At 42.2% G+C, this 27716-nt stretch overlaps 1 protein-coding gene across 1 annotated transcript in view; it reads left to right on the forward strand.

Moving 5' to 3' along the window:
- Positions 1-3085: 3085 nt before the first annotated feature.
- The window catches only part of LOC114433607 (glypican-5-like), a 63785-nt gene continuing 39154 nt past the window's right edge, over positions 3086-27716 (forward strand). Inside the window, exons 1-6 of the mRNA XM_028402251.1 lie at positions 3086-3476; positions 6892-7053; positions 24263-24723; positions 24834-25067; positions 25732-25865; positions 25974-26099. Coding sequence (XP_028258052.1) covers positions 3326-3476; positions 6892-7053; positions 24263-24723; positions 24834-25067; positions 25732-25865; positions 25974-26099 — 1268 coding nt within the window. The 5' untranslated portion in view covers positions 3086-3325. The remainder of the gene's footprint in view (positions 3477-6891; positions 7054-24262; positions 24724-24833; positions 25068-25731; positions 25866-25973; positions 26100-27716) is intronic.

Consider the following 27716-nt stretch of genomic DNA (forward strand, 5'->3'; position numbering starts at 1 on the left):
GCCGCGCGTTTTAGCTTCGCTAGCTTAGCCTAGCCACATAAACTTAAAACTTCTAAAGTTCTGCGTGATAATAACATAACCTTATTAAGGCGGTAGTGTTGGAAAGATAATATAAAGGCTCCAAATCCAATAAGGCACATGTCCCGTTGGTGTATTTTTAAACGTGTGTTCGCCTGTTGTTGGCTAATGGCTAATAATCAGTGTCGTCAAACTCATTTTAGTTTTATTTGCTCGTAAAGCTGATATAAAAAACGAGCCCATTGATTTCACTGTAAACACCCAAGACTGGTCATTGCACCTTTTTTCCAGTGGCCGTGTGTTCACCAGTAGAAACATTGTTTAAACATGGGTTTACCATGTTTTCATCGAGCTAACACCAGCTCGCAGCGGCTAAGCTACCTGCTCAACCAGCGCAGCAGCACGGCTGCTGTTTGCTGCTAGCTTCTGGCTCCTAAATGGACGGTAGTTCTGTTTTCTAGGAACGTCCCAAACCGCACGTCGTGGCTGTCCCTGTAAATAAACAACACGTAGCTGCAGATTTCAGCGTACAATGCCACATTTGCGATTAGGTTAGTGCGGTTTAAAGTCGTTAATGCTAAGGTTGGCGCACTTCGAGGCGCCATGTTAAAGAAGATGGGGGAGGGGTGAACAACACTGGTGTGAGCGCAGGCGCTCCTGTGTCGCAGGGAACGCGGGCCGCAGGTTGTGCTGCTCATTCATGTTTTCAGTGACCTCGTGTTGCTGCAATAAACCAAAACATCTCGTGTCACAACAACAATCCGGTGTAAACATCGGCTAAATGGGCGACGTTCGTGCGTGTTTCTAATGATCGGGTAATTATAAAAACCTGCGATTTATTTTTATTTACAAGAAATCGACTGCACGTGCGCACAAATCAGCCTTCGAGTGTAACTTCAAGTGTTTGTATTCTGTGCTTTAACAAGCCATCTTGTGTTTTTTTTTTCAGATCCACCACGAGGTGCAGGAGCCTAAACAAAAAGTTATCATGGAGCAGTGCGACCACCTTCCCTGTGATGCTGTAATCCGTCTCTGTATTGTCAAAGTGCTTACAGTGCAGGTAGTACTATGTAATACCTACTGCAGTGGAGGCACTTAAAACAATACCCTGACACTGATTAGCCATTGCTTTGATGCTGAACATGCTGTGTGTTTTTTTTTTTTTTTTGAAGTACTGTCTTTGTGCTAAGGTGCATCTAGTGCAGATAGTGAAATAGACTAGCACCTACTGCCCTAAGTGCTCCTTCTGGCATAAGGGGCTGTGATATGCACCACCAGACCATTTCTCAGTTTCTAATTGGGCTCAATTATCTTGCAGTTCTCTGCTAGTTTTGCATAGTTGCACTACAAGAATAGATGAGTTGTGCAAATCTATGCAAAACTGATGGTGGCCTGCTTGCTCTCCACCTGTTAGATTTTCCTTTTGTTTTTTTGGGGGGGTGTCACATCCAGTTGATTGCATAATTCTGTCTTGAAACCAGGATTACTTGCCATTTCACGTCCATTTTGACCTCAGTTTCAGCAGTATTAAAGTGCTTATAGTGCAGGTAGTGTTTTTCTTCTATCTACTGCAATGTAAGCACTTGAAGTACTTCTAACTGCATCTTTCTGAAGCCATATGTGTCATCATCGAGGACCAGTCTGTTAAATCAACGTTTGGTGAGTTTTGCTGGTTTGCATTCAGCTTTAACAGGTGTTCGCTGTGCAAATCCATGCAAAACTGACCACGCGGCTGAAGCACACTGCCACGGTGGGGTATTTGTAGATACCATACCCAGATGTTTTGGGGATGTCTCTTTTCTGTGCAGGTGGGGATTAGTAGCAATGCTGTGTACCTGGAGGTATTGCACTTGTCCCGGCCTGTGTAGGAATGAGGAGACGGCGCTGACCTGGATCTTGACCCAAATGTTGGTTAGAAAATGGCCGCACTCTGTGTCCAGTAAATGCTTTAGAGTCTGTAAGGGACTGGTGCGATTATTGATGGGTGAATGTTTTAAAGTGTAATGCTGCTTAAAAAAATATTAAATCTTGATATAATCATTTTCCTGTGTGGTTTATTGTGCAAATCTCACTGTGAAGATGGGGTGTGAAGATGGGGTGTAAAACTGCTTTGAGTGGAGGCTTGTGAACATATTTCAGATGAGGGTAATGGCACCTGGTTGATGACTAACAGTGTACAGTTAGATAATGGGGGCCATCAACCGTTTTACAGCCAATAACTTTTAAATTCACTCCACACTTTGTGCAATCTAATTAAACAATTTACCAATATTGCACTAAATGGTGTCATGCTGACTGCGTTTTTTGCCGCCACATGAAAGGTATTATGTCTTCCAACCATGCTGTGCTCTAATCTTAGCGCTTTTGTCTGCAAAGCTCCCCAGATGTGTTGGATCATGTCTCTGTCTTCATAAGTGCAAATGTACTCTTAATGTGTGTTGATTTGGCACTTTTATGCAACTATCCATGTGTTGTCTGGTTACTTCTAATGAGGTTTATAAATTACATCTTAGTCCAGCCTTTAACAAAACATTATCTGGAATGAAATAATGGACAAACATCCATTTTATGCCTTTAAAGTGGCACATTAAATCAACCCTTTAAATTTTAAACCTCACATGTAACACAGACATTAAAACCACATCCTCTGGTTTCAAGCAGAGGGAGAGGCCTAATAGGGGCGGCAGTTATACGGAGCTAAGTGGTATTTAAGGTCAATTGTAATTTTGCCTGTCGAGTAAATATAAAATTTACCTTTATTAGGAGAGTAGGGACGTTGGCACATTAAAAAAATGCAGATATATTTGAGAGTATATATTAATATAGTATCAAGGGGTTGGTGACGTCGATAATTGATCAGTTGCATTATAAAAAACACACCAATGAATTTATTTCCTTATGCAAACTCTGAAAACCAACACGAATGCATTTAATGTCTGCGGCCTCCACTTGGTGGCGCTCTCTGGCTGCCTTTCCGAGGCGGGTGCAGCCTCTTAAAATGCAGGCAGGTAACATTTCGGTAACGCCTCTGCTTGTCGGTCCAACCAACTTGAACAACATGCCGCCTTCAAACAGGCAACTCATGCCGCAGCAACTTTCTTTCTACCTGCGTCTGGAGCTGAAGCTTTGAACTCGACTGAGACGCTGAACGCTCCACATGGTCGGCGCGGATTCCTGAAACCTGAAATGTGGCCTCACCTGATACCTGGCATTTAGGATTAGGAGAAACCTGAACTTCCAAAGCAGAGCTTCACTTTGTGTGTTTCTTTTTTTTGAAAGCATCACCAACACGGGATTTGATTGAAAAATGGGTGCTCTGTGGACTCATGGCTTTTTCCTCCTGGCGTGCTGCTGTGGATCAGGACTCTGTAGCACAAACAAATGTGAAGAAGTAAGCAAAGTTTTCCAACTCAGGCAAATCGGACCGAATTGGTTGCTGCCTTTAATTCCCAGGACAGGTATGTAGAGTTTTCCTCCCAGACTGAGCCATTAAAGTCTCACCACATAGTAACATTGATATTTCTTCATTCCCATCTTCATAGCAACCAATCAACACACCGGGCACAGATTGAGACACACAAACTCCTTCCTGCTCAGATCATTAGCCGCTTTCAGCCTGTCATCTTCTTGCTTCTCAAAGCACTCTCTGTAGTTAGAAAATACACATTTTAAACACATTTCAAGGGCGTGGGTGCAGTTATGATAATAATATAGACACAATATGACTTAAAGCTGTATCTCTGACTTTTTTCCATTATGATACATCTGCTTTAAATGCATGCCAGGCTCATACTGACTGCTTTATGTATAAATACTGCACAGCCAACATCTCTGTGGTCTATGCAAAAGGTGTCAGTCCATGTGTCAGTACTTCATAAACCATAACCCTGTGTAACTAGGAAGTAAAGCTGCTGAGATTACTGTAAGGAAAAAGTAACTCTCCTCCCTTCTCTGGGTGTTTACAGCAGATAAGTGGCTTGCAGGGATAAACAGGAATTATTGTGCATAGAGTTAGGTAAACTAGGGCCTCACTTAACTTTCTGAACGCCACCCATGGTAATTCTGTTTGGAGATTTGGGGAGGAATTATGGGTGTGGATGTTTCATGTGGGCTGTCATCGAGTGGATGGCTTGCTGCTGCTGCTCCTTCTCCTCCTCTCTGTGCTCTTCTTGGAAAAGTAAATCTTAATGGTGTTGACTACCATCCTGCCACAAACTGCTCCCTATAAACTTCATCACCTCGTTCCCACTGCAGCTGTAAGGAAACTGATTCAATTTTAGAGAAAACCCTCAAATACCTCCTAAACCTCTAAATTACCCCTTATAATGCCATCAGCACTCCTGCACCCTTAAACGTGGCTGTGCAGACTTAAGTGTGGGCACTGTTTCAGTGCAGAATTGCAACTTTCCGTGGGCTATGACGGGGGTTTCCTGTAGGAATGATAAGCTCCTGATTCAGTGGTTACTAACCCTGTAAAACCGCGCTACTGTTTAAAAAAAAAAAAAACACAGCTGCTGACCTTCACGTCAGCTTCAGAAAAGTCCAAATGTGTCTTGACAGTGCAAAGATGCAAATCACGTCCCTGGTGGGTTCAGATTAACACCCTGAAATATATCAGATAGTGAGAGGTATGGTTGATCTTTGAGTGAGATTTTTTAGAAGTTATCTAAAATTGAGTCTAGGTTTGTGAAAAATAGCCCCCAGAAATTCCAGGAATCTGAGAGAGCTGTTTCCATGTTTGACGCTGCCTGTTGATAAGAAGTGCCAAACGGCCAACAGCTCACAGTTTAGGTCAGAACACAGCAAATCAGAGGTCTCTCACATCAGCCACACACACACATACACACACACAAAGGGCTGCTGTGTGTGCTGTTGGAAGTGGAAATAGTTCTGGGAAACATTTAGGTTAAAAAAGCAAGACCTGGGGGCGCTTTCATGTTGTCTTATCTGGAAGACTTTGAATTCCTCCGTGTGCCATCGCCTTATTTTGCTCCCTCCTCACTCCTGAACCTTGCAGGGAGCTGATAGCGTCTCTGGCAGCAGCTCTGCACATCCTGCCTCGGCATGTTGGAAAGGCTTTTGCAAAGTTTCGGGTCACTTTTAAGATGTTTTGATTGTCCCGTATGTGTGTGAGATTGCTTGCATTTGTTTATAGTGGAAAATTCAATACACCAGTTGACTGTAGCTATAACACTGGTCTTCCCTCGGGATCTAGACGTCTTGGTTTTTCTTCCTTCACAAAAGCTTTTTTTTTTTTTTAAACTTCTGGACTGGTAGAAAAATACGGGTATTGTTTGGCTTTTTGCTTGATGTCTACCACCGTTGTGGCTTTAAACCGTCACATGACCTGAATCAGCTGCTGATGTTTATTTTCCCATTACTGCAGTCCCAATATTCATTTATGTATTTTTTTTTATCCACACAATTTAGCCTTCATGCCTCCCAGAGGGTAAAGAATAATAATTCTAGAGATGAGCTGACATTTCTTCCTAGTAACAACCAAATATCTGAAAACACCTGAACTCATCAGTAAAAATGTTGTCATGGTAACATGGTAATCATCATACCTGATTAACATGGGCATATATATATATATATATATATATATATATATTAGCATACCAGTGCTAGCCTTTAGCTATGCCCACGGGCAGCTTCACAGAGCTGCTAGTGTTCCTTTTGCTGATGAGTGTTAGCTGCCTGTCAGCGTGGATACAGAAGACAGACATGTATTCTTAGCTCTGGGCAGTTTAAGGTGTCAAATCCACCTGATTTGCTCGTTGCTTTGGAATGTGTAAAGTAAAAGTGGAGCAGCTTTAAGACAAAATGCAAACATGACCCCAATTTATGCCTTTGGATGTTTTAAACATCAGATTTCAGTTGCAGAGTAAAGCATTTTATTATAGTAAGTAATACATATCATGATGATGATTTTTGGAAAACCTTTTACAAAATGTAGCCAATATCTAAGGGTGTTTCCAAAAACCCTGTGGAAAAAAATGTTTCTTTATTCAGCCACTTTCCTGGCTACATTGACACAAGGTACACCCAAATGATATCAGTTATATTTGACTGTATGGCTGCATTTCTTTGTGTTTATGTTCTAACTGTGTCTTTAGCAGATAGCGATCGGTTTGCTGATATAATGTTGTTGTTGTGAAAACTTGCTCTGGTTCCTTTGCCATCAAATAGTCTGAGCAAGTTGCAACTCCATTATTTACAGTAAACCCACATCACTGTTGAGTAGATGCTGGAGTCACTTTTGATTAGTGACACCATCATTTTTCCTTTTTCATTAAACTAAACCCTGCCTTTGAAGACAGCTGCTGTCTGTGTTAGCTGGCTCCATTTTCTTCACTCATCTTGAAGGTAGGGTAGGAGATTTTGAAAACTCAGTGAGAGTCAGCCAGATTTCAAAAGTAAACACATGCCCCTTTCTCTCGGAGCTCACCCCAAAGCCACGCCTCCCACCCAGTCTGTGACATCGGCCATCATGCACGTACCTCTCTGGTGCGCGCAGAGCAGGAAGAGAGTGACAACCAGCCAATCCTCCGCACAGGGGCGCCTCATAGGATTGGCTGATGTTTTTAGCGTTTTATAGCTTCCACAGATGATTCATATTCTTCGTTTTAAAGCGAAACTAATTGGTTGCTATCGGATTGTAAAGAGAAGTTACACTAATTTAACAAAAAGTGCATCAGAATGAAATCTCCTACCCTACCTTTAAATGTCATGATAATACTTGTGAAAGACAAAACTAGAGCTGTCAAAACCAATGAAGAAATATGAAACAAAATGGAAATCTGCCTTATTTTCAAGCTATGGGCGGGATAAGATTTAAAAATCCTAACATGTAATCTTGCTGACTCATAGGTTCAGACCTTCAGGTGTGCGTCTCCAAGAATCTGACATGTTGCACTAAAAAGATGGAGGACAGGTACCAGCTGGCAGCCCGGAGGGACATCCAGAACCTTCTCCAGACATCCAGCTCCAGCCTGAAGTTTCTCATATCGCGCAACGTGGCGGCTTTTCAAGGTATTCTTTCATGTGTGTTTAGCTATTGCAGTTGTAACTTCATAAACACTTGCTGAGTGCAGATGTCACAGTGATATATATGTGTGTAGATGTTTGTGTGTATTTCTGAGCTGGAGTATATATTGAGGGTTTGTGTGGGTGCTGTAAAAACAGCAGATGAGTCACAGTTTGTGTGTGTGTGTAAGGCTCCACTTCAGCGCAAACAGAGCGAGGTCTGTCCTCCTTCCAGATCTACCGCTACCATCTGATCTTCAGATTAGATAGGTTGGTTGTTCCTGTTGGAGACTCGGAGGCCATCTGTAGGGGTATACGTCTGTCAGTACTGTACTGGGTTCTGTTCCCTGTGTAAGGTGTCTAGCTAAATCACATCCTCATAATGAATCAAAAACGTTTTATTTAGTGCTTTAGAAAAAAAGGTTAGACACTTCTAAAACAGCCTGAAGTGGACATCCATCAGTGCTTTTGTGTTGTTCTCCATTCCTCCTCATCCTTTCACTCAGCAGAGACTTACAGGTAGTGACTTGCCTCTCCCTCTCCTGCGCTCTCTGTGTCTACAGTGTGTGGTGTTTGTCCCGCTCTAGGTGATGGCCGGTCATATGATGGCTGAAATGGGTGGGCAACAAATACGCAGACTTGAATGTACAGTCTCAGACATATCATTAAGCTAATTCACTTTAACGATGCCTCTCAGTTTGAAGATGTGCTCTTATCCTCCTCCTAACCTTGGATGATTTATAGGAAAGTCTTTCATGAATCACAGTGTTTTAGTCGCGGTCTGCAGGGGCAATGCCCTGTTTTTGTCTCATCAGGCTCTGAAGTGAGCTGTAAGATCTTTTGTGAAGGTCTTAAGCATGTTACATCTAAAATATTGAAAAGTAAAGGCTCATTTGGTGAACTAGTGAGTGTTTACGCCAGCAGGAAGGTGACTCTGGACTCAAACTAAGAATAAACTGCAGTGCACGGGTTCATTGCTAGGAAGGACAATGGAGCCTTGTGGCACAGAGGAACATGAGACCTCAATTACAAGTTATTAGTTTTGATAATGAGAAAAATATATAATATAAAAAAATATTACAAAGTTGTGTTTTCTTTTCGTTTACTTTAAGTTCCCGTAACAGTCGAGGTACCGAGGGTTCTGGTCACACAGGGCAGCAAGTCAAAGAGGCCGCAGGGGCCCGTAGCTGTTTGAGAACACACCCCAAATTGAGCAGCACTCGCATGGTTTTGTCTGTGGAATGGCAGCCACTGTGTGCTCCTGCCAAACCAAACAGAGTTCCCTGTCAACATCAGCTCCCATCAGTCAACAAACATTGGCGGCTGCTTCCAACATCCAGGCTGCATAATAACACAAGTGGCAACAGGCGCATATTAGAGTCACAGCTGCTGCGTAACGTTCATAAAATCATTATGTACTGCAAAGTGTTTTTTTTTTTTTTTTTTTTTTACTTCCAGCACAAGCTATGTGTGTTGACAATTATAAGCATTTCTTTGATTATTAATCTTTTTTTCTATATACTTTACAAATTAGATGTTTTAAATAAATTGTATGGCACATGGAAACCAAAGTATGCTGGCACACCACTAATGTAATGGAAATCATCACACAACCATTATTTTTCAATTTATACATCTACAACATATTAATTTACCTTTTTGTTGTTTTGCAGTGTTCGTGTGTGTTATTTCTCTTGATAGCTGGCAGAGTTTCATTACCTTCATCTATAGTTATAGTAAACTTTTTTCTCTGCACCTGCTGAATATTGTCCGTGTTGAGGTAAATCTCTGCTTGTGGAAGCTGATACTTGTTCAAATGTTAATACAGACTTTTTGGCTCACAGTTTGTTTACGCACAGACACCAGAGCCACCCACGTGGCATTGTTCTACTTGGCTGTAGATGTTTTAAGAGTCACTTTGGCACCAATATGTATGGGAAGCATGGAGGGACAGAAATGTCTGGCAGGTTCTTGGATCGTAGCGGAGTGGGGAAAAAAAGGACTGTTTTACTGTTCATGTGCAGACATCAAAGAATCACAAGTCAAGCATTTAGTTGTTCCTTTTCTAGGGAGCAGTCAATGAGGCTGAATTAATATGAGTGAATTGTTTCTTATTCATCTTGCGTGACTGTGGGTTTTTGTTTCAGGTTTTTTTTTGAGAGTGTAATAGAAGTGGAAAAGAGCCAACAGCCTCATGGATCGACTTAGGACTGAAATAAAATTCTGCTTTAACTGGCTGCCCTCAACACTCACAGTGTTACTGCTCTGCTTCACATTTTCATGGTGTACAGGAGGGGAGGATAGATTTATCTGTTAGCTGGTGGGAGGGAGGAAGGAGGGGGGGGGGGTAATGCAGTAAAACAAGTCCCATAGATTCAGTCTGCAAATGATTGGCAGTCTGCACTGTAATTTGAGAGACAACAGAGGACAAGCCGAGTGTGTAATGCATCACAACCACAGACAGGAAGAAGGATGAGTTAAAAGGGGGGGCGGCTAATGTGGTCATTTGTTTTGTGCAGAGCCTTCAATTAGGCATCTTTATATGATGCAGCTGAAGGGAGGGGGAGATGAAAAAGTTAAAGGAATGTAGCTGAAACACACAGGAGACAACGTGAAATAAAACACTCCAATAAAATGCTGTTTACAATGTTTTTGATGTTGGTTTTCAGCCTTGTAATGGGCCACAAAATGAAAGTTTTTTGTGATCTTGATACTTAAACACAACGCAAATAAGTTCAAACTAGCGTTTCAGCTGTTAATTGCGAGTAGAGCTTCAAAGCGCAGCTTCATTCCTTTTGTTTTCTTCAGAGAACTGTGTCACAGCATTTAAATATCTCGTCCTCAAATGAACTTGACTGCTGCATTTCAGTTCATTTCACAGCCAAGAGATATCCGGGCAACTGGGATGGATAAAAAATGGCAAGAATAAAGACTGAGTTGATGGCAAACTGTCAGCAGACGGCCTTTGAGCTTTCCAGCATATCACTTTTTTTCTTCCTCCCAGCCTCGGTCTGTCAGTAAATCTCTTAGGATGGTATGTTTTCATTCACCGGTTGTGGGGTTTCTGCACTTTGTCCCAACAATGCACAAATATGCAGCCTGCTGAGCAGGGCTTCAGGGGAGATCTTTTTTTTTTCCTCCTGTGCAGGTTTGTCTCACATCCATGGCAACCAACCTGCAATCCCAGAACCCTGTGGGGCAGGAGTCACATAAAACTTCAACAGACCCCACAATGAATCAGCTGTTGAGAGGGGTACAAAATGTCAGGATAGATGCTCAAATCATAGCGTATCTGCCTGCTGGTATGGCAGGCAGTTCAGTTTAATGCAGTTCATTTTTATAAAATCGACTTAGATGTTTAGGTGTGAACTGTTTTGTACTTAACTTCAAGGCAGTATGTAGCCCAACAAGAAGCGGTTTACTGGAAAACAAAGGATGAAAGATGATGACTCATCCTGCACTCAGGAGTATATACTAATTTAGCATCCAATGAAATGCGATCTTTGTTTTTTATGTCTCACTATACCCCTTTATCTCTTTTTTTTTGCTTCTGTACATGACTTCCTCAGGTCCCTGTTGTTACAGGAAGCACAGAAATATTTAGAAATAAAAAATAACATACAAGCAGCCGTCACTAGTTGAACCTGAAGAATAGAAATTTAAAGAGGGCGATATTTTGTGAAATAATTAGCACATCTGCTCGTTAAGCAGCTTATTTGAGGGAGAGGCTAACAGTCGTTAGCCTAGTTTACAGCTGGCCCAGCTCAGCATGTATAAATTGGTCTGATCAGCACATTATATCTTGTTTAGGTAATCCATCTGTGAATGACAAAGATGAAGCTCCGTCATATTGCTGCTGTCATTTTATATGTGTTTGTTTACAGATTTAACATACCAGATACAAAGGGTTAATCGGTGCGCTTCAGAAGTGTTGATAGGAAGGTTTGAGCCAGCCTCTGCTAAACCAGGCTAATCACTTTTATCTTTGGATGGAGCCAGTCTGTCCAAAGTTTTTATGCTAAGCTAATTAGTTGGGCTGCATGTTTTTGCAGACAGTTGGTACACCAGGAGAACAAAGGCAATATTGTGAAAAACACTTACACATAAAGAGAGGTCAGACAACCGTTTAATGAATATGTTGTGTATGTTAAGCTTTTGTTTGAGTGTCTGTGAGGCTGTTGTGACCATTAACACTCTGTGGCTTGAGGTCCTCCTTTCAGTCAGTGTGTCATTTTGGTTTGTGGAAGAAAAAAACAAGTCGGTATGAGTCGCAGGAATCCCGCAGATGCAGTCACTCGGCCTTTCCTTTTTTTTTTTTATTTACACTGCTTCTAATTGCAAACTACTGTTCTACGCAGGAAGGACTGACTGATGCTGAAGTGGAACGGTAGCCTGTTGTCCTAAGAACTCACAAATTGCTCTCCACTATGCTAATTGTGTTTCTGCATAACAGTCTTTAAAGATACCCTGCCCGTCTTTTACTTGTTGAATTGAAGCGGACGTATAGCTGAATGGCAGTGGCCCCACAGCTTGACTGAGAGGAGACCACAGGCAGCTGTCAAATTAGTTTAACGAACAAGCTCTCAGTGAGGGGGGGGGGATGTAAAAGTTGTTTTGATTGCTGCTGATTAGACACGATGATGTGAGGGTGTTTTTTTTTCTAGCTGAGTTTCTATTTTAGAGCATAAATGCTACTCAAGTCCAGTAAAGTCTCCAGTCAGTTGCACACTCAACGCCCATGTAAACCACGGGCATCCTGGGTTTGAATCCTAAAAAAGAATATTTTGAATTTGATTGAAAAACCAGTTAACTGAATCATACAACAACGGTTCTTTACTTAATGTGCACAGTACAAGACAGAGGTCTGCTACATAACATAACTTGTTGTTAGCAACAGAGGAAGGCCCTTCTTCTTTTACCCGCTTTGATATTCCCAACACTGTGCTGGAGAAGTCATCACACTTTACCAGCTCCTCCTTTTTAAATCCACATTTCTCCATGAATTCCAAGTTCAAAACAGTCATTTCTTACCAAGGACAGATATTGTGCTGTGACCAACCTCAAGCAGCGCTGCATCACTGACTACAGTAACACAGTGTTTGCTTCCAGTAAAGTTTCTATGTTGGTCACATATTGGCTGCTCGCCTCGGTCAGGGAAAATATGCTGCTTTTTATAGGACTCTGCAAGTTTAGGATCTTTTGTCTTAGAAAGGAACATTCCTCATATTCCACTCTCCAAAACACCAGGCTGCCTCAAATAGAAGATATATTTAGTTTTGTCATATCAATGTATGTTACTAATGAAAAACCTGATTCTAAAGGTAAGAGGTAACAGTAAGAGTGTCAGAGATATGCTTCGACTGATGTTTGCAGTCATGTTTGCCCCAGGATGAATCCTTATGTGGTGTCCCCTGACTCATTAGCTGCTATTTTAAATGTTCCTTTAAATGTGGTCTTCTTTTCTGTGGTCTCAAATGCCACACCTTAGCTAAAACTACTCTCTTTATCAACAAGTTCTAGGCTAACAGATATCACAACTTGTTGACATGATTTTTTTTAGTGTGACAATGTCTTCACTGTCTCTTCACATCTGATCATTTTACTGTGTTGCCTCGCTAAGCCCCCAGAGGCTGTGGGAGGAGTTGCAGTTTTGACAGCTTCATTTCTTAGTACTGGAGGTGGCTGCTGCTACACCTGCTTATTATCATGTTAAAATTAAAAAGCTCAGTTCACCTCATGAGCTCCGGTGCCCTAGAACAGCATCACAAATGCTGCTAGTACACCTTTAGACCATCTTGTTTCAACTAGCCAGTAGTTCCTATACTGAGCGAAGAGTGTCTTTTAATGTGGGGAAAGAAATGAGAAAATAACCGAATGTGAGTGGAGGATTTGTTTGAATATGCCATAGGTTAATTCTCCCAACTTGCCTTCAAACGTTTTCTAACCTGCTTTCTGCTGCTTTGTTTGGGACCTTTCATTTAGCAGACTCTTTGTCCACCAGGTCTACAGCCAGCCCTGCTTTGTTGTCAGTCCTACAAGAGGAGTGTTAGTGTGTGTGTGTGTGTCTATATATACGTATGGATGTGTGTGTGTGTGTGTGCATGTGTCAGCCATCGCAGGGGCCTCTCCTCGAGATTCCCACAGAATTTGAGCTTGGCTTTGTGATTCGAGGCTGGACAGTTGATCCAGGGGAGGACAGAGGGTGAAAAAGAATGCAAAGAAGAAGAATGACCGACTGAAGGAGAGGAAAAGTTGGGAGGATGCCAGATTCTATTGAAAGTCTTTGCACAGTGTTTGAAGTCAGAGGATGAGGATTTGGGTGGAAGCAGGATTATTCAGAGTCAATACCCTTCAACAATCCAGGCGTTTGGGCTGCTGCAAAGAAACAATGTGGTCAGGCTAACTGTGGCTGCTTTTTTCTCTGTCATCTAATACAGCTCCTGTGTCTGACATGCTGGTTTTATAATCTTGTTACAATTTTGATCTTATTTGTTTTCTGATGGAGAGTTTGATGAGAAGCTTGTTGCTGTTGTTTAAACATGAACAGGCAACAAGCGACGGAGTGCAAAGAATGGATGAGAATGGGCCTCCATTGGCCTGTAGTTAGCATCTAATCTATGATCTCTGATAAATGGGTTGATAGCTTGTTGTTTGCATCCGAGAAACGGTGCAAGACAGAGCGTCTCATAAACACAATGTTATCTTTATTACGAGGCTTTAAGAGCCTGCTTCAGTTCTTGTGCTGCTTCCTGGCACACAGACAAACTGCATCTGTGCATGTTTTCTTTACATAAGACCCTCTATAACTGACATAAACATGCATATTGATGATTCAGTCACACATCTCTGAGCACACCTTGAATATAATGCATCTCACATAGCATAGTCATTTGGGAAGCATCTATTCACAGTAAAATATAACAACTGCAAATAACCATATGCAGTAATTTAAAAAAAAAACAGAACATGACATTTTTGACTTTATTAAACCAATGAGATATTTAATGTTCCTACAGCTGTGATGGAGGTCAGAAGACGTCTCGCTGTCAGGTGTACATTATGATTACAATTAAAACTGTTTTGCTGCTGTGTTGCTTATGAGATGCTCATATGTAGCCTGTTGCTCCATAAAGGCTGTAGCTATGTAATGAACTAAAAGAATGATAAACGGATTAGGAGGGCCAGCTCTGTCCTGGGCTGTCCTCTGGACTTAGTGAGTGGATGAGAGGAGGATGTCGGCCAAGCTGTCAAGCATCCCCTGAACAACTCCTCTGACCCTCTGTATGAGACAGTGAGGGCCTTGAGTGGCTTCACCCACAGACTGCGACACCTGCAGTGCAAGAAAGAGCACTCCTGAGGGTGCTTTGTTGTTTAACATCAGTATGTTGTAGGACCGCGGTGTGTCCTCCACTCCTGTAGACCACCTACATCCTCACAACAGAATACTGTTCTCCCACACAGTGCAGGACTCCTAGTAAAGTTGTTAGGGTTAATGATATTCATGATGGCATATTCAGCCAGCTTTGTCTATATTTCGTGGAATATTTTGACTGTATTATGATCATTAATTTTTCCATGTTATTTTGTTCCTCTATCAGACTGTCTTGATCCTGCCCAGTGCATGCTGCTGCAAGGACTAAATTTCCCTTCAGGGATCAATAAGTCTTATTCTATTTTTACAAACAGCTGGAAGAAGCAAACTAAACTTTAGCTCCTATTAACATGAACCAACTGGCTTATGTTATGTGTTAATGCAAGGTATGACAGGAGCCTAAATCTAATCTGTGTTTCTTTGATGGCGTCCTTTCTGTGATCATGTTTGCGGGTTTTCTGTGGGATCAATTAGGATACTGTAGCTCCATGTCTTTTCTTTCAGAATGGTATTTACATTTTTAGTCAAGTGAACCACAGAAACCTAAAACATGCTGTTTTATATTGTCTTTTTTCTATAAATAACTTTATAATACCCAGCTTCCCCATCTGACATTCCATTGAAACCCTTGAGTGCTGTTACACTGTCAGCCGGGAAGCTGACTACTGACTCTCCATTACTGTGTGTGTGTGTGTGTGTGTTCAGGAGATCCATTTCATTTGACACACATCTTGAAATCCTCGACTGTTACTGTGCGCCTGGAAATGGACATCAGCTGTCACACACGCTTGCCAACATCGATACACACATGCTGACTTTGTCTTACACTTTGTATCTTTCAAACACACACACTTTCTCCTCACATCGTGCTGCAGCCACTCACTGCATGGAGATGAGCCCTAAAAATACACACACTTGTCAGCACTTTACGCTGTCTCCTGTGTGCCCGTTTGAAATGGAGATTTATGGCTGCTGGCTGTTGTCTTAGGGGCATTTTTCTAGATTAGACGATGCAGCACGCTGTGAAACAGGAACTCTTTATGACAGATTTACATTGTTTTCTCCTTTTTTAGAGATTTACATCTTGTTGAGTAGGATTGAGGCCAGCAGGGTGATATTCTAGTGTGATGTTGTGAAGGAAGGGTGACTGTGTGAGCTAAGAAAAACTTACAACACAGCAAAGTCTGAGCTGACACTCACAACTTTCCATCCAAACCATGTTACTTTGATTTGGTGGTATGTTAAGTGAAAGTTCTGGGCCATAATGGATTTATTTTCCCCAGAAGTAGCCCTCACGTTAAACCAGCATTCTTTAAATAATTTAGATGTCCAGCTTTAGTGTAACCCAGACACTAATAAGGGCTGTACATCCCAACGTTTGACCACGAAAAATGTCTTTCTAAAAGAAGAAACTGCAGCTGAAACACAGTTTTAATGAAAACATCATCTTTTTTTCCCTGCAGCTCACTGGGACTCTTTTATTTGGTTGTGCGTCTCTGTTTCACTGTTGTTGTTTGGAAAAAGATAAATCACTTCTTCTGTCAGTCAGATAGAAGGAAGTATTTTCTAAGTAAGGAAGGAGTCCTCAGGGATTAGCCTGTAGTCGTCTGGGCGATGAAATCCTACACACAGCAACACACCGAGCTTACTGTCCGCTCCCACTCTCTCCCCTCATCCTGTCCTTCTCTCCTACATGGCTGATATAATGGCATAATTGTCCCGGTTATCATTAGTATCCTGGCATGAGTGACAAATGAATGTTGTTCTTGCTGTTGGGAGTCTGTTGTTTGATGGCCTGTTCAGTGCAGCTGATAAAAGAGTCTCATATAAACATTTTAATCCTGCTCTGAGTAGCCTCATGGAAGTATTGTTTTCTTTAGCACGTTCAGATAATTCAGGCCTAATGAGAAGTTCTGGCATCACTTAGGTTTTTGCTCACCTTTTCACACTCTTGATTGCATGTTTGTACAGACGTGTGCCTTAATGTCAGACATATTTACATAAGCTCAGCTCCTTAAATGGTAAAAATGTGCGGTGGTGGTGGTGGGGATTCCTGTAATTGGAATTCACAGCTGATCATCAGCTGATTCACAAGTAAAAAAATAATAATAGCAAAAATCTATAGTCAATACCATGATCCGGTCAATCGTGAGATTCTGGACAATTCCTGCCCCTAATACACATAATGACATATACATGTGTGGTGAATAGACATGATTTCCATTTTTTTTTTTTAGAGTGGTTTGTCCGAGTTCATGACAACAAGAGATGACTGCAGCCCTAATTTACTGCAGCCCTGGTCATCGCCATCTTGACAGTGCCTGTCTCTGCCTTGTGGCTGACTGAAAAATTGAAGACAGAGCAGGAAGGTAGGCTGAGCGATGCTTAAATCGAGGCAGCTGGACTCCAAAGGCTTTTCACCACTCCCCTGAGTGGCCTCCTCAGTTTGTCCAGCAGAACTGTGGAGGCCAGAAAAGCGAATGAGTCTAATTTCCTTGATTTAAACACCTAACATGGCCGGGTTGAGTGAGAGTCTTCATAGACATGCAGCGTCAGCAGTGACAGCTACAGCCACAAATTCAAATGTGCATAATTTGAAGCCTTTATATGACTGTATTAAATGAAATTTAATAATTAGCCATAAAGATCAGAATGCTGGGGATTTTACAGTGGGATTCTGTGGGACCTGACTTGAGCCAGACTCAAGTGATCATTTGAGGAACTACAACTGCTTTTGGCGGTGAATACATGAGACAGAACAAAGATCCTTTTCTTTGGAGCTCTTTGAAACAATGTGACCTTCACAGAAACATCCAAATAAAGAACATCAGCTTTTTTGAGCCTGGACTTTATACCAATATCATCTGGAATTAAAGAAAGTCATTCACACAAGACACATTTTAAGCAGTTCTCTTAGTATGATGAAGACCAGATTACCATTTATGCAGAAAACCAGGTTGCTCCAAAGAATTCACTAACATTTGTTTTGCCACTGTTAGGTTTAATTGTCAATAACAGACTGGCTCTTCCTCAGGAGTCAGTGGGGTGAAATTGCAAAGCTTTTTTAGACCCTTGAACCTAATGTTCCATATCGTCTATTTGTAATTATGCAGTTCAGCAGAGTAATCACTGGCTCGCTGTGTGCATTAAGCCCTCTTTTCAGGATTATATGACAGCTCTGCTGGCTCCTTCACTGGCATCTAACAGCTCCCTGAGGCCAGCCACAGGAAACCCTCAACAGCCTCACACACAGCCACCTTTTGAAAGCTAATGAAAGCTTTATTATGATATTATTATTTTCACTCTGGCTCTTAAACTGCTGGCAGCTCACTCACTCACTCTGTGGTTCCACTGTGTGTGTGTTGACTCTGAAAATCTTTACAAGTCAACTGGTGCTAAAGGTGATGTTTGTTTCTACATGTGCAGTATGTATGAAAGACATTTGACCTATGCCTACCACAGACACACACCACACACACACACACACACAGAGTTTCCATTACACTGACACAGACTAACATTCATCCAGCATTCTTAAAGTGTTCTAATGGACATATTTTACATTATGAGGACTTTCTTGTTCATTCCATTGAGAATCTGATCTAAAGTTACGTCCTCACAACATGAGTAAATCCCACACACACACACATGCACTTCCCTACAAGAAGCACTTATGCCCCACTTTATTGACCCTCTCTGCTTCTTTTCCTGAACGGCATATTAAAGGCTATGTTCACAGCAGAGCTCTGTGCTCTTTGAAGTGTTCAAGAGCTGCAACAGATCCTCAAATATTGACTTTTAAGCCTTCTGGAAGAAAAAGAGAGCGCAGAGAGAGAGATGGAGAGAAGCAGGGTTCACACAGACGGGCAGACAGCGAGACAGACGGGGAAGAGTCTTTTTGTTGGTTGGCGCTGTCAGGTTTCTGACACAAGGGCTGGATATGCTTTTGCTAAATGTGTGTTTGTAGGCTGTTAATGTATGAGGCTAAGTGATTGATTATTGATGTGGAGGAGGAAGCATGCAGAGATAAGGGCTGATGGTAAACTGAACACGACTCAGGTAAAATAGATTAAGATGGCTTTATTTATCCTGTTCTGGTGCTCCTCTCCTCTCCTCTCCCTCTCCTCTCCTCTCCTCTCCTCTCCCTCTCCTCTCCTCTCCTCTCCCTCTCCTCTCCTCTCCTCTCCTCTCCTCTCCTCTCCTCTCCTCTCTGCATCCTTTACTGAGGAAAATCCTGAGCGAACTGCTGTAACACCTCTGAGCAGGCCACTGTTTTCTGTTTTAAACAATGCTCCCTTTATTGAAACTGTAGAAGGACGGAAAAAGAAAACATCTTGGTTTTTTTTTCCTGCCGTCTGCAGGTCAAGACTGGTCAGTCTGTTGGTGTTTGCAGTGCTCATAGTGCCAAGTTGAAAAGCCGGCAGATCTGCACACCAGGAGATTGTGAACTTATGTAAAGAAACATTTTGATATGAGATACTTTATTGTGGTTAGGCAAGAGATATCTTATCCTCCTCATGCTTCATGCACACTGAATAATAACACTTCACCTCAGTCTAAATCAGAGGATTCTCCCATCCTGTGTGCGCATGTTTGTTTGTGTTTGAAAATCTGATTCCTTTGCCTTATCTGTGTTCTCGTCACTCGTCTGTGTCCATTTGTATCGCGAGCGGCCGGCTTGCTTGTTGTCTGCCACACGTAGGCAGGCATGATTGCCAGACGCCTTCTCCGCTCAAACCTGGAAAGCTCTGTGTTGTGTTGTGTTGTGCTGTGTTGTTGTGTGATAATGGAGCTGCTTCCTCGTCATCACAAATTACCACGCTTGTGTGAAAATTTGTCATGCCCGGAAAAAAGCGAAAATGAGATTATTTAGAACTCTTATCAAAACCTTGACAGTCCTGCATTCAGTGGATTTCGGTGAATAAGTGCTTGAAGGTTGTAAATGTGTAACGCTGCTTCCTGCAGCGATTACAGGCAGGTTTATTTTAACGTTCTATATCCAGCAGCTTAAAAGTCTGTTCAAATTTTTAGGACAACTCGGTCAGACTGAACCAGCTTTCAGTTTACAGCCTGAGAGGAAGGCAGGTCATGTATTAAAATAGACCTAATTTATTACCGGGAAAATCTAAAGCGAGTTTGCACATGTTTTTTTGGGGGGATTGGTGATTTTATACAGAAGCAAATCAAAAGGTAAACATTCTTGAAGACAAGCTGGAAAGGAAACTCTGACATAATCGGGTATATACACATGTGGCAAGACTTTCTTTTGTAGGTGTGTAATTTCAGATTTATTTCTCATTATGCAGCCATAACTTTCCTCTTTTTTTTTCCTTCCTTCATCCATGTTTCTTTGCACTTAGAAAAAGAGTCATTTGTTTGCCAGTTTTACATTTTTCAGTCTTTGATCTTCTCAGTTTTTTCACTCACCACAAACATTGTCATCCTCTTTCATCCTGTGACAACAAAGAGTGCGCCTGCTCTCTTTTGACCCTCTAATATGCCACAATGAAGACATAGCTTTGTGTTGACTGTACTGACTGTGCCACCCTGGAAGTCGTTTGACTTTCATTGTGTCTTTTGCTCTGGGATGTGCTGAACCCACAGCGTCACTGACTCATCCTCTCTAGATGGAGAATGGCCTTTTCTGCAGCCTATCAGATGTCACCGGGCTCCTCTGTTGTGGTCACAGCCATTCACAGAGGATGAATCACATTAATAAAAGCCATCTTTTGCGTCGCTCTGCAGCTCTGCTGAGGTCAGCTGGTGGTATTTGAGTGCTCTAAACCTGGAGCTTCAAATAAAGTATTGATGTGTTCTGTTCAGGCATTGCAGTGCACGTTCAGGGACGCATCTCAGTGGAGGTTGTATTTACTGTATCAATAATGCCTCTGCTTATTCTGAGTGAGCAGCAGCTTCTGGTCTTTTGTCTGATTTTAAAAAGGAGCTTCATCTACCAAAGGCTCATCTTATTTCTCATCCTGAGAATGATCCTTTTCCTTAGTGCCATGCCTATGAATTCAGAGGCGCACTGATAGAAGCACAGGCTCGTTGATGCGGTGCCTGTCTGCACAAATGCCAGCTGATCTCTTTGTTGACACTGTAGCACCACTTTTTGTAGTGCAGTGTAAGGCATAACCACATTTAACAGCATTCTACTTTGTAAGTGATAGAAGGGTGTTCTCATTGTCAAGACAGAGACCTTGATATCAAATAGCTGATTGTTTGCATGTTTGAATGCACTGTGAGTATATTTGTCTAGGTTAAGGTGACACCCAGAACAAATCAGAGTGAATGAAAGGGAAGAGACATTCTAGCAATAACAGGTAATTTGTGGGATGCAGCTGTGTGTGTGTGTTTCTTATAGTTAAAATATCCTTAGTTGTGACTATGCCAGATGTTTATATTGGCTGTACTCTTCTAATATGTACATGAAAAATGTCTCCCTCTGGTGACGAAAGCAGCTCTCAGCAGCATTTTTCCACCACATCCACCACTAGGTTTGAGCCTTTTAACAACCATGGTAATTAATAAATATCTCACATCTGAATCTGATGTCTTAATTTTTTATGTTAAAATATCTCATTGCTTCCCAAATCATTAAGGAGAACACACAGAAGATGGTAAGGGGGAGTGAAACAAAACTGCTTTCTCTCCAGTTTAGTGCCAACAGCTAGAGGCCTTGACCTCGAGTGTAACTCATCACTTGGTTAGCTCCCCCCTGTCACAGTTAACCAGATCACCCTACATTAAAGAAAATGAGAAATGCAGCAATTACAGGAAGAAAGGAAGAAAATGGGATCAAATTTAAAAGCCTTTTAGACATGGAGAACAGCTCTGCTATGGAGGAATTTAACTGAAGGGCCTTCATGATTGGAATATAATAGCCACTACATATGGGAGATGGCCAGGAATCTAACATGAATTGTTCATATGTTAGAATTTACCATTCCATCAGGAGAGGGAAAAATTCACCCTGTTTGATGGGTGGCATGCATTAAATGGGCTTTTGTGGTGTCTCTAAATGAAGCACAGGAGGCATTTCTCCCATTCTTCAGCTTTAATCAGAAATTGAATCCATTTATAATGCTGCAGAAGTTAAATTGGAGACCAACATTCATGCTAATTGATTTGCTCTCCAGCATTTTCTTGTTTTTTCAACAATAAAATTCTTGATATGCACTCCAGATCTATTTTTTTCCGCTTTTTTCTTGCTAAAATTCTGTACTCTACCTGTCTTGTGTTTATGCTATTCCATTGCTCTTTGTGCCGTGTGTCAGTCCAGGGATCAGCAAGGCATATGCAGAGCTGTTTATTGAATTAGGCAGAACATACTGATTGTCTTCCATCACTAGAGATACAAACATGGCTCCTCTCCTCTTGTCAGCTGCATCATTGACACTCATAATTCACACAAACATACACATTGTGGAAATCATTACCTCTGAATTAAACAGAAAGCAAAAACACAACTCATTTCACAACATTCATTTTAAGAGCTGTTAAATGACAACAATGACTGACACCTTTGCACACAGAAAAAGAAACAAGGTTTATATGAAAGATTTTGCCTGTTTGAACATGTATCATTACTGTCTCAAACAATAATATGAAAGACATTCCTTCTTTTTATCTTCCTCCTCTGCTACATCACTCCCTTTTTTTCCCCTCTCTTTGTATCATTTCTGTCCCCGGGCTTACCCAGAAGGCTGGCTGCAGGTCAAGGCCTCCACTGCTTCATGCTCTCTGTTGTGGGGAAAAAGGAAAAAAAAATGCCATTAGCACGGCTCGGATAACATCTGTGTGGTACAGCAGACAGAATTTCTTATTAGTTTATTATTTATGCCGTTTTAAGTTTTGCTTGTAACCGGGAAACTTGATGTCACGATTTATGTCCAGGAAGCACAAGAGGAAAGCGGGGAGATAAAACAGAGACAAATGTGTTTGCTGTGCAGGTATTTGTTATGTAGTTTGACAGGTGGGATTCATTAACTTCATAATCTAATGTGGTGAGCCGCCCCCCTGAAGCATGCACTGTAATCCCTGTGGGACCCTTCATAAGTCTGTCTGCTCAGCTTCATACACCTGGGGGCTGTAATAATCTCAAACTGTACTTCATGAGCACACATTTCTTTCTCTTTCTGTTTGTCTGCTTGTCTTCTCTGTTCCACACACACACACACACACTCACACTCACTACACTTGCACAGCTGCCACTCTTGTCTGTGCTGTTCTTTACACATTCCCTCTCTGTCTTTCATGTTGCTTTCTGACCAGACTGCTTGTTGTGTAGGAGGTGCAGCTTTCTTTCTTTTTTTTCCCCCTTCGCACATAAACACACATCTTTCGAGCCTCAGATCTCGTTAGACCTATCGCATCCGTGCAAGATCACACAAGATCCCAGATCAGATTCCGTTCCTGGCACCTCAGTGTTAAATGCTGCCGCTTGAGACGAGCTGCCCGTAGGCTTGCCTCTCTGTTCCAGCCCCTTGCTGTCACACTCACTGGGGGGGCTTTCGGTCAATCTTTCCACATCGCTGCGTATTATACAGCGTTGGACCGTCTAAGCCCTCATCACATTGGTTACCCCCTCTCTCAGACTCTCAGCCCCCTAGGCAGCTCCAGGCCTGCACCATGCCTCACAACCCATGACAAGCACATGATGTGAGAATGGCTGTGGATCAGGTATTAGCTCTGACAAAAACTGAAAACAGGGAGACAAAGGGATAAGGGCCAGTTTGCTGCACACATTTTTATGGCGCTTAATGAGCCAGACATATTAAATGTGTAATATTATAATGTTATGTCACTACATTTGGTTTGTGTCCTGAGGTGTATCCTTCTTCCGCTCTTCGGCAGGAATGAGAGTCGAGGTGGGTGGAGTTTTTTGGCCCAGATGCTTCCCCAAAGGGCAGCTGGCAGTCCCTGTACAAACTGTCCGTTGAAAAGCAATAGCTAGAAACAAATACAGAGCACACCTGGACCCAAACCTGGGAGGAGTGTTTGTTTTGTGCACAAATGGAGACACTGGAACACTTATTTGTTCAGTGTCCTCGCCTGACTGCACTCAGTCTTTTAAAGGGGTGGTTTCAGGGTTTTGAGGAGCTTTTTACCTTTTGTTTGTTTATTTATGGTCCCAAATACAGAGCAGAGAAGAAGAGGGTACATGTGCTGTCAGCCTCTGCTATGTTGGCCATTTGGCTGACCAAAGAAAAACGGGCACAGACTGCTGGCAGTGTGGACACAGTGCTGGGGGTAAAATGACTACTGAAGGCCCAGCTGAGGGTGGAATTGTGATTCTGTGTTCTTGCTTGATGTTGCTGTTTTTTGTTGTTATTTTGCGGTGATGTCTGTCTTCATTTAATGGTTTAATAAATGGATTTCTAAAACCAGATCCTCTCCTCCCCTTCCACCCCCTCCGTTACTTTGTTTCATTTACGAAAACACTTCATATACTGTATCTCTGTTCATATTTTATAACAGTAGTTCCCACTCCACTGTGCTGTAACTGCTTTTTTTCCTCTTTTTCTTTGTCAGCTTGACTTTTGATTAGAGAACAAATTGCTTCCCTGCTCACATTCTCTCGTCTCTCAGAAAAGACGCAGGGAGCTCCAGCTCCTGCTGGGAACCCTGGAGAGTCCTCTTCTTTTTTTTTTTTTTTTTTTTTTTTTTTTTTTTCCCTCCTTGTACTTAGCTCTGGCAGTAATTTGTATGTAGCCCTGTCCCTCTTGTGTGCATGTCTTTTCTGCCTGTATTACTGCCTGAATCTGTTTTTCTGATATGTTCCACTGAAATGATTGTAGACCCTCTCTAATTTTTTTTCTTGTCTTGTTGTCCCTTCCACAGAGACCTTTGAGGTTCTGATGAGGCAGGCGGAGAATCACACAAATGTGGTCCTTCAGGAGTCGTACCCCAAAATGGCTGACCGGGCTATTGGCAGTGTGCGGGAACTTTTCACAGACATTAGCCTCTTTCTGCTGGGGTCTGAGCTCAACGTAGATGAGTTAGTGCAGCGGTTCTTTGACTCTCTCTTTCCACTGGTCTATGATCACCTCATCAACCCGGGGCTCGGCGCTATATCGCAAGGCTACGCTGAGTGTGTGAGGTCACTGAGCCGTGATGTCAGGCCGTTTGGTGTGGCGCCCAGCCTCCTAGCTGATCAGATTGCTCGCTCTGGGGTCTCTGGGAAACTTCTACTTCAGGCCCTTCACCTCGGCATTGAGGTCATCAATACCACAGACCACTTACAGCTGAGCCGCGAGTGCAGACGGGCTTTGCTCAAGATGAACTACTGTCCTCATTGTCAGGTATAAATGAATGTGTCTGAGGAGATTGTATTGATCTGAATTAATAATACTTTTTTTTACTGGCAGCACTGATCCTACTGTGATTTCTTCCACTGTAATTTGTTCCACAGGGTTTAACCCAGTCTAAGCCCTGCATGGGCTACTGCCTCAACGTGATACGGGGCTGTTTGGCAAGCATGGCAGAGATTGACATCCACTGGAGGGAGTTTGTTCGCTCGTTGGAAGGCTTGTCAGCCAGGATGCATGGACCTCAGGATTTGGAACAAGTGCTCACGGGGGTTCACACGCTGCTTCATGAGGCTGTCGGACATGCTCAGAAAAATGGACCCCGCCTCTCAGCACAGGTTTACATCATGAGGATCTGTTTAATGACATTTATACCAGTGTCAGAACCGTAGATAAAACATTTTAGACAGTCCTGGAGAGAATGTATTCTTCTATTACATGCCTTATGTCAGAGAGATGTGGTGCACAGACTGAAAATAAATGGCTTGAAATTGCACATATCGCGCACACACACACACACAAGGTTAGACCAGAAATGGCCTAAAACTCCACAGAAAGGCATGAAACTTCCAGAAAGAGGAGGAACAGGCCATATCAAGAGCTTCTCTTCGTGCTTCCACTTCTCTTATATAGTTTATCAACTTTATCACATCCATAAAAATACTAGCCTACTATAAAGTCCTTAACATTTGTTCATTAAATGACCCAGGATATTTGTTCCTGAAACACACTGGCTTTGCTGCTCTAATGAAGTCACCACGGCTCCATCTAGTGGTTGACTAGAGTTGCTGCTGTTTGACAGGCAGCACATGTAGTAAACTCAGCAATTGGAGATGATCGGCTTGACTGCACTAATGGCCTTAGTATAAACATCTGTCACTCAGCCGTCTAAAATAAGACCTATTGGTCATGCACCAGTAACAAAATTTGCAATTTTTTTTTTAAAATGCATATTCCTCCATCATTGTTTAGACCATAATTTGTGTCTGTCTTGGTTAATAGGTGCACAAACTGTGTGGCCAACCAAACAGGAAGCCTGCACAGTCAGTCAGCATCCAGCGCAGCAGCAGCACAGAATCCATCCCTCTTAAAGCTCCTACTAGAGGGTCAGCGGACTCACTCGCCATTAAGCGAAGGTAAAAAAAAAAATCCAGATCAGTGCATCAGTTAAAATCTACAAAATACTTAATTAAAAGCAGTTTATTGACTGCTCTGTACCTGCATGTGGCTGCTGCTTTTTTCAGGGATTTCCTCAACAGTCTGCGTCTGTACCGCACATACTATGGTGGCCTGGCAGATCAGCTGTGTGTGAGTGATCTGGCATCTGGTGACGGGCTGTCCTGCTGGAATGGAACACAGACTGTGAAAAGGTTTGTTTAAATTACAGCTACTACAGATTTAATATAACCTAGGTTCAGTGTCTCAAGACCGTAAAGTGCCACCACAACTCTGTAAAATAGCTTCTTTACAAAGCCTCTCAAAGCACCTGTAGAATTCATTAGAGGGGAACAACTTGCGGTGTTCTGTAAGATGTTCTGTTTTGTTCAAAGCATTTATATTTGTCTCCACTCTGCAATCTGCTTATGCAGCCATTTTGTAAGATTTTATTTTTAATGTTTGCACAATACAGATACACTCAATGCTGCATCTGAATGAAACTACTGACCACGTACACTATACACTGGTGTAACTGGTGTTAATGAGTCTTTGAATATTTCACCATAGCTGAGGCTGACATTTGCACAATTAGTCCAACAATTATGGAGCTTACTTATCTAGCTAGTATGATATTAAGCATGTCTTGACTCCTGTTGCAATAATAAGAAGCTGGAAGTAGAAGTCTTAGGCTTAATTATGTGAATTTACCCCTTAATATAATAGAAAGAAGTGAGTTATATGAAAGTCTACTCTTGTCAATCACTGGCACTAGGTGGTAAACATGTTTATGTGGATGGATGTTAGAATTATTGTGGCACAAATCTGAATTTTATTTCCCATTTAAACTAAGGTAGCAGTAACAGTAAGGAAACTAGTTTGCGTTGAGGTCAGGAAGTTTTTTCAGCTGCAGAAAAAACAGTTAATATATGCTGTTGGTACACCATTTGACCCTGGTCAAACACACACAAACATACAGACCCTTCACACACATACTGCACTCACAAACAAATTGACACCAATCCAGAATTCATCCATTAGCTGTTAGCACCCACAGACATAGATCTTGGATATGAATGGTTGTGAACCGGAGCCGACAAACTGGCCTCTTTCATAGTATCAGTCAGCGGCCTTGTCTCCATTAGATCACGGCTCTCGATCTCAACCCATGCTGTCATCACTCAAGGACCCCTTCATATATCCTCAGTCTGCGGTTGTTCTTCTTAACTGTCAGCTGCTGTCAGCACCGTGGAAACGGCAGGTGGGCCTGTATTTCAAACCACGGTCAGGTTGAAGTTGCCAGTTCAGTTTAGACGGTCTATTGTAAAGGATGACAGCCGTGTTGAGATTGTTTCACAGACGGTGCTGCTTGAAGGTGAGAAGGAAGGAGCGGGGAGACGGGCAGGAAGGTTCTTTCACAGCCTTCTTAGCAACCAGAGACGCTCACAGACTCTTAACAATATGTGGTTGGGGCTTCTCATCAAAAATGGCATTGCTATGGAGACAAGACATCAAGGTTAAGTTTCAGTATGACACTGACAATTTACTCTTTTCATCTTTGGCTGTTTTCTTCCAATAACACTTCAAGTGTCCGTTACAAAAGGAGGCAGCCATCTCTGAGAAGAGAGTGATTTTATTTTATTTTTTTTTCTTCGTTGCTAGAGGAAGAAGCAGGCCAGCAGGCTCCAGGCTGTCTATCACATTTGGCAGCAGCCTCTGGGATATGTTTATGGTCTGTGGGCGTCTCTCAGCTGTTTAACCCTCTTTTCTTTTTTCCACATTCTGGCAAACACTTATTGATATAGACTCCATATAGAACCCCAGGTTCACTT

This window comes from Parambassis ranga, chromosome 3 (genome assembly GCF_900634625.1).
Source record: "Parambassis ranga chromosome 3, fParRan2.1, whole genome shotgun sequence".
In the NCBI taxonomy this organism is placed as follows: Eukaryota; Metazoa; Chordata; class Actinopteri; family Ambassidae; genus Parambassis; species Parambassis ranga.